This window comes from Alligator mississippiensis, chromosome 9 (assembly GCF_030867095.1).
Source record: "Alligator mississippiensis isolate rAllMis1 chromosome 9, rAllMis1, whole genome shotgun sequence".
In the NCBI taxonomy this organism is placed as follows: Eukaryota; Metazoa; Chordata; order Crocodylia; family Alligatoridae; genus Alligator; species Alligator mississippiensis.
Genome location: NC_081832.1, coordinates 60,555,369 through 60,569,135, shown reverse-complemented (window position 1 = coordinate 60,569,135; position 13,767 = coordinate 60,555,369). Strand labels below are relative to the sequence as shown.

Here is a 13,767-nt window from a genome sequence, read left to right as displayed (position 1 = left end):
ATTGCCAAATTTACAGCTTGCAAATGCACCATTCCAGTCCCTTTCCCTTACCCCAGCTCCTCCTCAGTTTTCTGCTCCCTGTGCTATGCTTCCTGATTAAGCCACTGCTCCGCTTTCTGCTGCCTGCCTCATCAGATGCTTACTTTTCTGCTCCAGGCCCTATCTGCCACCATGCTTCCTGTCCCCTCCCCAATCTGCCCATGCCACAGGCTGGCGACACCTGCTCTAAATCAAATAGCAAACAGCCTCCTTGGGAGTGGAACAGCAGCAGTCCTGCCTACTTATCGCTTGCATCCTGGCACGAGTGTGGCACCGCAGCAGCAGCTTGGAGCAGGCGGCGGAGCTTCCTCCTCTTCAGCTAGCAGCGCTGCTTTGTTTTGTGTGGCTTCAAGCGGCTCCTAAGTCCCCTACCTGCTGGGCCGACGTGGCAGGGTGCCCAGCTCCTGGCTCTGAAATGGAAGTTTATCGGCCCTGGCTCCGCTGCGGCGCGGCGCTGGGTGGAGGAGCTGCCCGGGGGGCTTGTGGTTGTCACTGACCCCGCTGGGTGCGTGACCCCCCAGTGCCCAGGCGGCTGATGAGCTTCCCAGCAGAAGTGAGTCTTAGCAAGGGACTTCGGGGACAGGGACCTGCCAGCTGCTTGCATACAGGGCGGTGAGGAGCTGCTGTGCACTTCTTCCAGATGCCGCTTTTGTTTGTTCAACATCCCTTGGCTCGCTCGGAAGCCGGCGGGGACCAGGTCACTCCGGCCGCTGGGCGGGCTGTGGGGCTCAGGCCCGTGTCCAGTTCGCCCCCACCCCCGGCGCTGCTGCCGGCCCTGGGCCCGGGCTGACATCTCCCCCCTCCGTGCTGGAGATGGCAAAGAGAAGGAAACGCCTCGTGCTGCCCCCGGCGCCTTCCGCTCCCAGGGCCAGGGGCGGGCGGGCAGGCGAGCCGCGGCGCTGCGAGGGGCGGGGAAGCGGCTGCGCTGATCCTGGCTCGGCCGCGGCGCCGCCTCCGCCCGCGCCAGCGCCAGCCGCAGCCGCAGCGCCGGGATGGCAGAGCCGCGGCCGGGCCGCGCCGCCCTGGGGCTGCTGGCCGCGCTGGTGCTGCTGGCCGGGCCCGGCCGCGCTGCCGCGGGGGAGGCGCCGCCCGGCAGGATCGGTAGGAGCGGGGCCGGGGCCGGGGCCGGGGGTCCCGCAGTGCAGAGGCGGGGGCGAGCGGCCCTGGCGGGCAGCTGGGAGGTGCAGGCACCACGAGGCCCCTGCCCTGGGGTGCGGGGAGGGCGCCGCCGGGCTCTGGGGGTCCTCTGCACACCCAGATTGGCAAGCCCGCGGGGGGCGACAACCCACCTTGTGCCAGGGCTGATGTGCCCGCTTCCCTTGCCTCCCTGCTGGCAGCTGTGGTGGGCGCCGGCATCGGCGGCTCGGCAGTGGCCTACTTCCTGCAGCAGCACTTTGGGCCGCGGGTGCAGCTGGACGTGTACGAGAAGGGCAGCGTGGGCGGGCGGCTGGCCACCATCACGGTCAACAAGCAGCAGTACGAGTCCGGCGGCGCCTCCGTTCACTCCCTCAACCTCCACATGCAGGACTTCGTCAAGCTGCTGGGTGAGTGCAGCCCCCACCTGGGTTCGAACAGCGCAGAGCTGGGGACCCTCTGGCCTCCAGAGGAGCTGCCCCTGCTTCTGATGGCTGGGACGGGTCCAGCTCATTGGGGCACGGGGCTTTGGTGCCCCTCTGCAAACGCTGGCAGTCACAGCTGCAAGCCTGCTCTGGCTGCTTGTGCACACGTGTGCGTGCGCGTGTGCACTAATGCTCAGCTGACTTCCAGTCCCTACTAGAGTTCAGGGGATGTCTGGATGCAGGGATTTGGCGTTGCCATTTGACCCCAGCACCCCTGACTGATTGCCTCCGGGAGGAATGTGAAATGGCTTCTCTCCCTGTCGCTCTGCAGGCCTCAAGCACCGGAGGGAGGTGGCAGGGAAGAGTGCCATTTTCGGCGGGGAGCATTTTGTCCTGGAGGAGACGGACTGGTACTTGCTGAACCTCTTCCGGCTCTGGTGGCATTATGGGATCAGCTTCCTGCGCCTGCAGATGTGGGTGGAGGAGGTGATGGAGAAGTTTATGAGGTATGAGGCAGGCACAGCAGCACCCATGCATCTAAGAGGAGAGAAACATGCTGGGCCTGGCTGCCGTGCCTGCTCCCCCAGGGCAGAGCGGAGGGAGGGTTCGTCAGCTGCTTGGGCTTGCCCAGGAGTGGCTAGGTGTGTGCCCTGCTCCTGACTCCCCGTCCTCCTGCAGGATCTACAAGTACCAGGCACATGGCTATGCTTTCTCCAGCCTGGAGGAGCTCCTGCATTCGCTGGGCGGCGAGGCCTTCATCAACATGACACAGCGCTCGGTGGCAGAGTCACTGCTGGAAGCAGGGGTCACGCAGCGCTTCATTGATGACGTCATTGCTGCTGTCCTACGCTCCAGCTACGGGCAGTCCATGCTGCTAGTGCCCGCCTTTGCAGGTGAGGCCTGGCTGGCTGTGCTGGTGCTATCAGCCAGCTCTTCCCCTTGCAAGGACTCTGGAGGCCGCCTCAGAGCCCATGGCAGGTGCTGCTCCATGGATGCTCTGCACCAGCATAGAAGCCAAACATGCCTTTCTCCGGGAGCGTGGGGGTTCCCTCCACCAGAGCAGGCTGACACGCTGATCTATCCTCTGTCCCTTCAGGGGCCATGTCGCTGGCAGGTGCCCAGGGCAACACATGGGCTGTGGAAGGAGGCAACAAGCTGGTGTGTTCAGGTTTGCTGAAGCTAACAAAAGCCAACGTGGTCCATGCCAGGGTGACGAATGTCTCTCTACACAGCGCAGGTGAGCTATCCAGACCTCCCACTCCCGTGGCTGGGGTGGGTGGTGATCAGAGACTCAGTGCCTGTGTGTCTGCTTCAGATGCTGCCAGCTGATGGCCTGGGGGTCCAAGTCTGATGGGGTATGGGCTGCAGTGGTGTGGGGTGTGGAGCATAAGGAGCACATTCTCCTCTTGCCTCTTGTAACATCTTGGCTCTGTCTCCTACGTCCTGGTGCCCTTCTCCTGGCTGTGATCACCTCCACTGACCTAGTCCCAGTCTTCTGTGGGGGGATCCAGTCCATGCAATAGGAGGCAGAGCTGTGAGAAAGAAAGCAACAATGCAGGCTTCTGACCCCAGAGGGCACAGGGAGACCAAGACCAAGGCTCATGATGGGGCAGTTCACTTGTGTCTGCAGTGCTGAACTGCTGCTGGGCATAGATACCAGCACATAGGGGTCAGCCAGGGTCCTTGCAGTCTGAGTTGTAGGGGTAGTTGGCCTGTGCTGCTTCTGTCCTTGTGAGGGAGGGAATAGCTCCTGCTCAGCCCTGCCTTGTCTCTGCTTCATGACCGTGCCTCCAGTCTAGGACTGGATCATGCTCCCCAGAAGGAGGATGGGAGGTGCAGGGATGTTGCCCAGCAGGGAGGCTGGCTTGTAGAAGCTGGGAGCTGCAGATCAGCACAGAGGGTTCAGATGACTATAGGGCTAGAGCAGCCACGGGCTGCAAGCTGGGATGAGCACTTCTCTGCTCTGGCTTGCACTCCCAGCACCCCAGTGAAGTTGGCTTGCCAAGCCCTCAGCCCGCGGCTGCTGGTCATTCTCAGCTGCCTTGCATCTCTGCTGTCCCTTTCCAGAAGGGAAGCCCCTCTACCAGGTGCGCTACGAGGATGAGGAGGGCCAGGGCTCGGGCTTCTATGACATGGTGGTCATTGCTGCACCGCTGCACCATGGCAAGAGCAACCTCACCTTTGAGAACTTCGATCCGCCCATCCCTGAGCTCTCGGGCTCTTTCCAGCCCACCGTTACTTCTGTCGTCCACGGCTACCTGAACTCCTCCTATTTTGGCTTCCCGGACCCCAAGCTCTTCCCATTTGCCAGCATCCTCACAACCGACACTCCCAACCTCTTCTTCAACGCCATGGACAACATCTGCCCTGTCAATATCTCAAGTAGCTTCCGGCGGAAGCAGCCCCAGGAGCCTGCTGTCTGGCGCGTCCTCTCCCAGCAGCCCCTGGACAAGCAGCAGCTGAAGACCCTCTTCCGCTCCTACTACTCTGTCCAGGTGACGGAGTGGCAGGCATATCCCTACTACGACTCCACAAAGACCCTCCCGCCCATCGTACTCCATGACAACCTCTTCTACCTCAGCGGTGTGGAGTGGGTGGCCAGCTCCATGGAAATGATCTCCATGGCAGCCAAAAACGTGGCGCTCCTGGCTTACAACCGCTGGTACCAGGACCTGGAGAAGATTGACCAGAAGGACTTGATGCACAAGGTGAAGACAGAGCTGTGACGCAGCTGGGAATGAGTGTCCCTGTTGGTTTGGCTGTTTGGAGGGTTTTTCAGTGGGGAGACCCAAGGATTTTAGGCTGGGAGGAGGGGGAGCAGTGGGAGAGCTGGCACTAACAAGCTCTTTGTATATGGTTTGCCTTCAGTAACACCATCCCTGCCTCTTCGTGCAGTGTCAGGTGCCAAGTGCCTGCCACCGGCATTTATGCCCAGGTTTCCTCTGCCCCCAGCCAGCCCCACGCAGGGGAGAGAAGAGAACCTAAGCTTGCTACCAGGGAAATGTCAACCAGAGCCGTTCCAGAGCCCAAGTCGGAGATGGGGTCTGTGCAATGGGAATGATGGCCAGTGCAGATCCATTGTAGGGTGGCTTGTATGTTGGTGCCTGCATATGGGCTCCCATGAGGCTTTCACAGGGGAGGGTGTCATGGAATCTTAAACCTAGAACACATAGCCATGGACTGTGGGGGTGACACAGAGATGGGCGCTGCTCTTTCACTACTGCATGCCCTGCTATGACCACAGCGCTAATGCTGTAGGCAGCTGCCCCACTCCAGTATGTTCTGTGCAGGCTTCCCGCTGGCCTGCAGCACAGACAGGTGCCCTGGTATAACTGGGGTGGGTGGGTGTCCTTGTAATGCCCAGTCCTCAGGGTTTAGCAGATGCATGGAGCAGGAGTGGTTCTCCAGCTGTGAAGTGTCTGTGCTGTGATTACGCATGGCTTGTGGCTTTCCCCAGGCATCTCTACAGAGCTGCTTTCTTGTGACCCGTTGTCTTCCCTCTATGAGTGGCAGGGGCTGGTGGGTGAGCTGCCAGCCAGCTGGGGTAGTGTGCATCCATTTACCTTCTTGCCTGTAGATACAACTTTACCCCCATTGCCCAAGGCTAATGTTGATGGAGGGGATGGAGAACAGAATGTGACTACATGCTTAGGAATAGTTGTAGTTGCTGCTGGCCTTTGTGGCAGGAGGACTTATGGAGCTCCCTGAACAAAGGGGAAGCTGCCCTGGCCTAGAGTTCCATGGCCCCCATGTGCTTCTGAAATGGCACGTGCAGTGATACGACTGTGGTGTGTTGCTAGCAGCATAGACCTTGTACAAACAAAGCCAGAACAGGGCTCTGAGAGAGTGAAAATCCCAAGGAAGGGGCTTTGGGTAGAAATCAGACACATCTCCATGATAGAAGAACATGCACCTCCCACTCCAGACCCTGCTGCCTGAGCTGCTCGTGCCTCTTCTGTCTGCAACATGAGCATGTGGAGGAAAAGCTCTGCATAAAGGTTGGCTTGGCCAAGGAGCAGGGCACCTGCAGAATGGGACCAGCAGTGTAGTTTATTGTCAGTGTGAAGGCAAGCCTGGAGTACAGAGGAGAGCAAGCAGACCCCTTCTCTTCTTCCTTCCCCCCAGTGCTTCAGCAGAGCCAAGGACTAGGAACCACTGTGTCACTCCACCCCTCTAATAAAGCTGCCAATCTGTGTGTGTGTGTTTATGGGCTGTTGTCTCATTGTGCACAGGGGCTGGATGGGGCTCAAGGTGGGATGATGGTCTTTTCCCCCATCAAAAGAGGGAGCCAGTGTCTTAATTCAGTCTTGCTCCGTGCCACTTGCCAAGTCCTACCCAGTCTTGTCCCTCAGTGTCCCCATGGATACAGTGGGGTCATGGTAGGGGCCTGTTCTGCTAAGGTTAGAGCTAAGAGTGCTGTAGCAGTGCTGAACAATAGTCCAGCTTGCCTCAAGTTTACCCAGCAGGAGGAGCTGCTTGAACCAGGCTGCAGCCAGAGGTTCATTTCCTTTGCATCATAAATTACCCCCTCGCTGAGCAGCAAGAGTCTCCCTCAAAGATCCCCTTCCCTAGGCCTCAGTAGCTGGAATTTATGTATTTATTTATTTTGTATCCATGGCCAAATTAGCCAAAACTAATTCCAAATCCAAGTGTCCAGAACCACAAGTGGCCCTACTACTGGCAAACGTCCTCCACCCGCACCTGGGGCTTCAGATGTTTTTAACACCTTTGGTGGGCATCCTACTTACAGGCCCCAGCCTGGAGGCTTGGGGTTCGGATGCCCCTGAGTTTTGCTTGACCTCAGCCATGTTGCCCTTGGAGCAAGCAAGGGAGGAGACTCCTGTTTCCATAAACTGGGTTTAAGGCTGCTGCACCTCAGCAGGTGCTGAACCAGAAGAGCAGTTCTCCTGGGGTGCGGTTCAGGAAAACTGCCTTCTTGGACACAGACACATGGTATTTCCCCTGCCAGATTAAGAAGCCACTATGCTTCTCCTGAGCCTTCAAGAGGCTGAGAAGCTGTAAATAGTACAGTTCTGCAGCCTACAAAGAGGTGTTAGTAGTGCCTGGATGTGGTAGAGGGCATGGCAGGGGCTGGGGTGGGGGAGATGGGCTCCCAACAGCAAGGGCAGGAGACTGAAAACCCAAGGAGCTGAATGTTAACCTCACTAGTGAGCAAAGACCAGCCAGGAACCACCCCTTTCCCTGGCTTTGCATCCTGACTGTAGTTCACTGGGGTGAAAAACCAATATCCTGCCTTTGCTCAATCTCCCAGCTGCCTTTTTGCCCCCTCCCAATGGCCTCTCATGCCTGTGTCTTCCAGAAGTTGTAGCCTGCTCTGCATGATGGAGTCCATGCCCCTCTCAGATCTGTGTGGGGCTGTCCAGATTGGCCCTTGCTTCCTTAAGTCCTTGACAGGCATCCAGGCTTCCTGCTCCATCCAGGACCCTGCTGTCAGATATTGCCAGCCTGGGTACTATGGACAGTGGAGCCTAGTGAACTGAGCTGGTCCTGGCTCTCGTGACATAAGGCATGCCCCTGTTAGCTGAGTGCAGCACCACAGGCCCAGCATCTACAAGGGCCTGGTACTTCACAGCCTGGCTTCCCAGGAACCCAGGTTCTGCTCACGGCACTGCTAAGGTCCCAGACCTGTGCTGCCCTGCCCAGCCATGCAGGCTCTGCAAGGAGCCTGAGGAGCAAAATAGAAGCAGCTGTCTCCAGCCCTGTTCCCTCAGACACTCCCCTAAATGCCTCCTGGCAGCACCCCTGCTGCAACAGCCTTTGCCCCTGGGTGCTCCTAGCCTATACTCTCACCAGCACCCAGAGCCTTATGGGACCAGCTGTGGGAAGCAGGAGGCAGCCCATCAGCTGCCACCTCTGCACCTGGGGAGGGCTGGGCCAGCCCAGCTGCTGATGGTGGAGAGGCCCCACCCAACCAGCAGGTAGGAACTGGGCTGGAGCTGGTGCCTGCCTGAGACAGGTGAAGGTCTGTTAGCAAAGCTTCCTCCCTTTCAGAGTAAGACCTGGGTGCCCTCAGCCTGAAAACAGTGCTGCCTTTGTGAGGTGCTGAGCCCTGACCTCAGCTGGGGGAGATGGATGGCAGCTGCTGTGACCGATGCACCGTCTGGAGCGGGTGGGAACAAGAGGCAGGTGCTGTTTGCAGCTCCCAAGGTAGGCAGGACTGAGAGCCTTTTCCCTCTGCTTGAGGGCCCTGGTTAGCAGCTGTTTCCTCCTCCCCTCCTCCATGATTCTGGCTACCTCTCTCTTCTGCTGCTGCTGAGCTGCCAGGAAACAGCACAGGTGTGCAGCTGTGCCATGCACTGCCCAAAAGGTAAGTGAGGTGGCTGCATGTTGGGAGCTGCTGAGAGCTGTGTGGGTGCCAGCTACCCCACCCAGCCAGCTCCTGGGGGCTGCATGCTGCAGTCATGCTCCAGGCTCAGCAGGGAGATGTGAGAGTGAAGGGGAAAACTCTATGGGTCTAAGTAGCTGCTTCCCACCTACTTGGGTCTTCCCCACATGCACCAGGCCCTGTTAACCCCTCTCCTGGGGGCCCCAGCTGGGGCCCTTGCAAAATGGCTGTAATGAGAAATGGCTGCTTAGACGGTAGCTGCTTTCCAGTCCCAGAGGCCTCAGGTTAGTTCTGCATGGGGGTGTGGGAGAGCTGGGAAGACCTGCTTGTCCTCCCTCAGAAGATGCAGGTGCAGCCCACGGCGATGGTCTCCATGACCATCCTGTACTTCTTGTGGCAACCCTTCTTCTTCCTGGGGGCCTTGGCCCCTGGCTGGCATAGCAGGCGGCGGACAGGCAGCCTGCTGTAGATGGGGATGCTGGCCATGGTGCGGTCTTCTTGCATAGTGAAAGGGTTGATGCAGCCGACACAGAGGCACTGCGCCTCTGGGATGTCCATGGGAATCCGCATTGCATCGTGATTTATGCTGTGAAAGAAGAGAGGGAGCAGAGGAGGTAGGTGCAGGGACACCGCTCAGCCTGGGCAGGCCCCATGGGAATAGGTAGGGTTTTCCTCCTTGGAAACGGGTATGGGTGCCACAAAAACTGCAAGCCAGGACTTGGGTATGCAAGGAGCAAGCCTCCTCATGGAGAAAGGGGCTTGCTGGAGCTCTCTCTGCCTGGCTGCCTGTGCTGCACCAGCCACACATGAAGGAATGTGGTCCTGTGGCAATGGAGCAGCAGCTTGTAAAGTGGGCTTAGTGCCCACTGTAGGGTTACACACTATCTAACTGGGGTTGCCGTCAGCTTTGAGCCCTGCTCTGTGCGCGGAAGGGCCTTACCTGGGCTGGGGAGCACCCATCTCAGTGGTGCTTTGCCCTGCAGCCTCACCTGTAGGCCCATGGAGACAGACTCCTCTTGTTGGGACTCCAGAGTCCCAGGCTGACCTGGCACTTGGTGTCAGGGGGCTCCGAGCTGTTCCTCAGCTGGCGTACCATCTCCTGAATGCTCTCCTCATATTCCTCCACCATGGTGTATGTATCATCCATGGCCAATGCATTTGCCTTCAGCCTGGGGCCTGGGGGGGAGGTCTGGGCCCCCGGGAGCTGGACCCTGTCCCGAGCCTGTCCTCTCCTTCCTTTGACTGCTTTGCTTCGGTCTTTTGCTTCTGTGAAGGCAGCTGGCATGAAGGTCAAGGAGAAAGCGCAGAGCAGAAGCTGCAAAGGAAGGTGGGACAGGGTATAACTTTCCCAGCGCTGACCCATGCTTAATCCACCCTTCTACTGGGATGTGGGTGCCTGAGAGGGGATTCTTGCATGTAGTCAGAGCTGGACACAGGTATGGGCAAACCAGGTGGCCATCTAGGGTCTGGACAGAAAGGAGGCCTGAAAATGGTAATTTTATAATAATAATAATAATAATTATTATTATTACTATCTCTGCCAAAGGGGGGCCCAATACTAAAAGTTCACCCAGAGCTGTCAGGACACTAGGTACAGTGCTGCATGTAGCTGAGTGGTAGGAATTGCTCTACCTGGCAGGGCTCATACCCTCCAGGTGGGAGGCAGGCTGCTGTAGCAAGAGGAGCCAGGAGATGGCGCCTGGGCTCCTGGGATCCCTATTGTGTGGCTGTCTTGCTATGGGATCCTAAAATACTGAATCTCTCTTTCTTTGGTTCCTTTCTCTGTAATTGAGGGGTAGTGATCTGGACGCTCCTTCTAACATGCTTTGAGCTGGGTGGGTGGATGCAATGCAAAAAAAAAAAATAAAAAGTGTTGCCCTTTTTGGAAATGGCCCTGAGGAACTGGGGAGCCTGGAGCCGGTATGTCCTGTAGGCCAGTAGTTCTCAACATTATTTTTTGTACCAGGACCCATTTATAAACATTGATGACCAGTCTTGACCCAGTGCCCCTCGCTCCTGACCTGCTGCCTCGCAGAGTGTGTGGGGAGGGGGGACATGGGGGCCTCAAGCAGCCCCTTGCAGGCTGGAACTCAGCCTGCAAGGGAAAAGCCAGTTTCCCACATTTTTCTCCTTTAAAGGAGGAACCCATTTTTAAAGTTTGTTGATCCATTTTTAAAGTCCGTGTGCGACCCTTTCATATATTCTTTCAATCTTTTGGGTCAAGACCCATGGGTTGAGAAATGTTGCTATAGACCTCTTTTGCCAGATGGTAGCCCCACCGCCCACCCTCCCTGCAGGGTGCGTGGGGCATCCGACTAGCAGCATCTCCAGTTTGCTGATGGCCCTTCCTGAGCTGAACAGGCTGATTGCCTGCTCTTGGCAAGTGCCCCAGCTGCCAGTGAAGTTGGTGCAGAAACTAAGGACAGACTCTACAGAGGCTTGGCCACCCAGTGAGGCTGGAAAGATTTCCCCCAAGATAAATTAGAACAGAGCTTTTGACAGGGGCCTGCAAATGCAGAAGGTAACACCCTTCATGCCCCTGCATCTCCTGTTCTCCATGGGAAGTCCTGGTTGAACACATGGTGACTTCAAGGGGCTGTTTAGTGCCACAGGGGGTCTCTTTGCAGATCTGCACTTTGAATCCTCCGGGCATTTCTCAGAGTTGCACCTGTCCTCATGAAAGGTGCAGGTGGGCAGGGGAGGAAGGGAGTCAGCCCCCTGTGTGACCAGGAGATGGCTGCAGCTCTAGGGTCCTCACTGAGCTACTTTGACTCTGGAGCCAAGAAGACAGTGGCATGCCTTCCTGCTGAGGATGGTTGACCCCTCCCCTCTCCCAGGGAAGGTGATCTGGGTGCCGTTTTATGGGGAGGACATGCGAGGGAGGAATAAGGACGACACGCATGTATGACGTGTGGATGTGAGAGCCATCATAAAAGCAGGGTTTCTGCTATGACTGATATGCCCTTTCCCTCCCCACTCCCTCTTGGGCTCTGTGGGGTGGCCTGTTTGTCTGGGGATGCCACTGTCTCTGAAATGTGGGCGAAGGGAATCCGTACAAGTATGGAGCATACAGAGCACAGGGACCTTCTGGGGCAAGGGGCAGAAATATAAAACAATGTAAATGTTCCCTGAAGCTGCCCCTCATGCTGAGGAGATGGACAAATGCCTTCTTTTGCCTGTTCCCTCCAGTGGCAGAGGGGCTGCCAGGCAGTGGCCAGAGCCCCTGGGAGCTGGGTCACAGAGGTACCAGCCCTGTCTGTGGCACGCTCCATGCCCAGAGTGCTCTCTCTTCTGTCTAGCGTGCCCCAGTGCTGAGCTCCTTAGCCATCCACCTCTACCCTCCAGCTACAGCTCAGGGCTCTGGGGCTGCTGGCAGTGTCCACCCCACTGTCTCCCTTCAGGAGCATCTTCTCCGCCTCCTGACAGGCCAGGCTGGCTTCCTCGCAGTAAAAATTGTTCGTAGTGGTGGTCCCTACTGTTCTGGCTGCCGTTAGCTACGGGGATCATGCTGCTTACCCTGCAGTCTTGTGAAGCAGTGCTGTGTGCCGTCCGGTCGGGCCCCACCCCAGAGGCAGCTGCCTTTCAGTGCTAGGTGAAAGGATCCCTATTATGGGGCACGGTGGGGAGGGAAGCAGGTCTCTGAAGCACAAGCCATTCCTCTCTTGCTCATCCCCAGGGCCATGGCTGGTCTGTCCCAGGTGGGCTAGGGGAATAGTAACTTGGGCAGGCAAGCTCCAAAGCAAACAAACCCAACTGGTTGCCAGTATACAGAGTAAATAATAAAAGCCCCCAGAGTAAGCAGCCCAGGCACCTACCAGGCTTGGAGTCCAGTCCATCATCGCAGGGCAGCCCAGAGACGCCTCAGTGCTGTGTGAAGGGAACAGGATGAGCCAGAGATTAAAACAGGAAAGCCCCAGCCCCCAGCGCCTGCATGGCCTAGGAGGTGTGTCTGGCAGCACAATGAGCTTCCCCCAAGTGCCAGCTGGGGTGTTGACAGAGGGAACAAAGGCCAGTGTTGTCTGGGGTTGCGTGTGGAGGTGGCTGCCCCATGACCCCCACGCACCTTGCTGGCAGTGAGAGTTCGTGGCTGTTTTCTTAAGCACCTGCGGTCTCGGCAAAGACACAGGCCATGAGCAGAGTCCCCTGGGAGCTCCTTGGGTGGCCACTTCCTCTGGAGACAGGCGTCAGGCTGAGTGGAGGGGCCTGGCTGGGCTTTGGGAGGCGGTGGGTGGAGGGATTGGATGCAGGACTGGGAGCAGGCGCTCTGAGCTGGAGGCCTGGCTCTGGGTGCTGATTTCCCACCCCCTATAGCCACCACTCTTCCTTGGAGACTGGAAGGGAACAGTGAGTCTCTCCTTGCTCTAGGTTGAGGACTTGAGTCCAGCTGAGCTGATGCTACAGCTCAGAAATTCTCATCTTGCAGTGGCTTGGCCAGGTCAGAAGAATGGGGGAGGGGGGGGAACCCTGGAGCCTGGGTATTGGCACTGGTGTGCCTCCTGGTAACAGCCCTAGAGGACTGATGCTTGTTGGGCCAGCTGGATTTCTCTGCTGTGAGCAGTGCCAGCGTGCTCTCTCAGGCTGCGGTGGCTCTTCTGTCGGTAGAAAGTCGCAGCCCTGGGCTCTTCCCATGCAGAGAAGTGCAAGCCTCCCATGTAGTGCCATTCCTGGCTGCTCCCAGCATATGCATTTGTGGCTTCCCCTCAATCCTCTTCTTCAAAGGCCCCAAGGGCTTTTCAGACCAGTCCCTAGATCGGTCACAGGGAGGATGGTGGTTGATACAGCTCATGGCAGCAGCTTTAGGCAGACGGGCTGGGCTAGCTTTAAAGAGGTTGTGGAGCCAGCTACCCACTTGGCTTTGGAGCTGACTTTGTCCCCTTGCACAGTGCCCCTGGCCTGTTCTTGCCACACATGCACCCCATGTCATGTATGGGCTTGATGGCTCCAGAATCACATCTCTTCCTGTTGCTGGAGATGGGTGCAGGCAAGAGTTGGTGTGGGAGGAGGCTGGATTTTGTGCATCAGGATTTTGTGGCCCTTGCTGGAGAGGACTAGAGGGGCTCTCAGCTGTTTTTTCATGGAGAAGGGCTTGCTGTGTGGTGCTGAGGGTTGTATCTGTGGCAGAGCCTTGCTGCTAATCCTAGACAAGGACCTGGGGTGCCCAAGGGCTCCTGGCTGCACCTGCCCTGGCACGGGGGCTGTTGTTCTTTCTCTACAGCAGGGCCCTGCTCCCCACAGGGGCTCTGGCTGCTGGTGCATGCAGGGAGCGGTCATGTCAGAGCATTGCCACAGGGTGGTGCTACCCTAAAGCCAAATGGTTGGACAGCGGGCTGTGATGCGGGGGTAGAAGGGGGTCTCTCCTTCATTCCTCCTCTTCTCATCCCAGCAACACCACAGCGACAAATGCACCCAGGCAGAGCAGGGGCTACTCGTCCCTGCATGCAAACCCCGAAGGCTCTGAGCCTGCTCCTCAGTCTACCTGCAGGGCCCACTCCAAGCTTTCAAAATGCCAGGCCTCCTCCAACTGCCTGCAACAAAACTGGGTTCCCCTTTCCCTTCAGGCTTGCTGTGTTTGGGCCGTGCTGTCTAGCTGGTTCTCTGCCAGCATGAAAGCTTTGTGTCTATGTATCGGAAATTCTCGTGTTCATGTGACTCCAGGAGCTGGGGCTTTAGGGAAACCACCAAAGATGGTGGAACTTGCCCAACTCACAAGAAGCACCAGTGCTGCTCCTCTCTTGCCCAGTGCTGTACAGGAGGCATGGCACTAAATGGAGCAGCAGCAATACCAACCAGTTGAGGGCACCAGCTACTCCCAACAGCCGTGAG

General features: G+C 57.7%; 2 protein-coding genes across 2 annotated transcripts; one reads left to right on the top strand and one right to left on the bottom strand.

The window, feature by feature from the left end:
• The first annotated feature begins 1,016 nt into the window (after nucleotides 1-1,016).
• On the top strand, nucleotides 1,017-5,793 carry PCYOX1L (prenylcysteine oxidase 1 like). The gene is made up of 6 exons (XM_059733505.1): nucleotides 1,017-1,140; nucleotides 1,377-1,583; nucleotides 1,930-2,104; nucleotides 2,277-2,491; nucleotides 2,695-2,835; nucleotides 3,666-5,793. Exons 1-6 carry the CDS (start codon nucleotides 1,032-1,034, stop codon nucleotides 4,322-4,324), a joined length of 1,506 nt encoding a protein of 501 aa, XP_059589488.1. The 5' UTR covers nucleotides 1,017-1,031; the 3' UTR covers nucleotides 4,325-5,793.
• On the bottom strand, nucleotides 5,629-12,142 carry IL17B (interleukin 17B). Its single transcript, XM_006278051.4, has 4 exons — nucleotides 12,008-12,142; nucleotides 11,760-11,811; nucleotides 8,934-9,259; nucleotides 5,629-8,530 (listed from the first exon to the last, which is right to left on the bottom strand). Exons 2-4 carry the CDS (start codon nucleotides 11,781-11,783, stop codon nucleotides 8,281-8,283), a joined length of 600 nt encoding a protein of 199 aa, XP_006278113.2. The 5' UTR covers nucleotides 11,784-11,811; nucleotides 12,008-12,142; the 3' UTR covers nucleotides 5,629-8,280.
• Nucleotides 12,143-13,767: the final 1,625 nt, after the last annotated feature.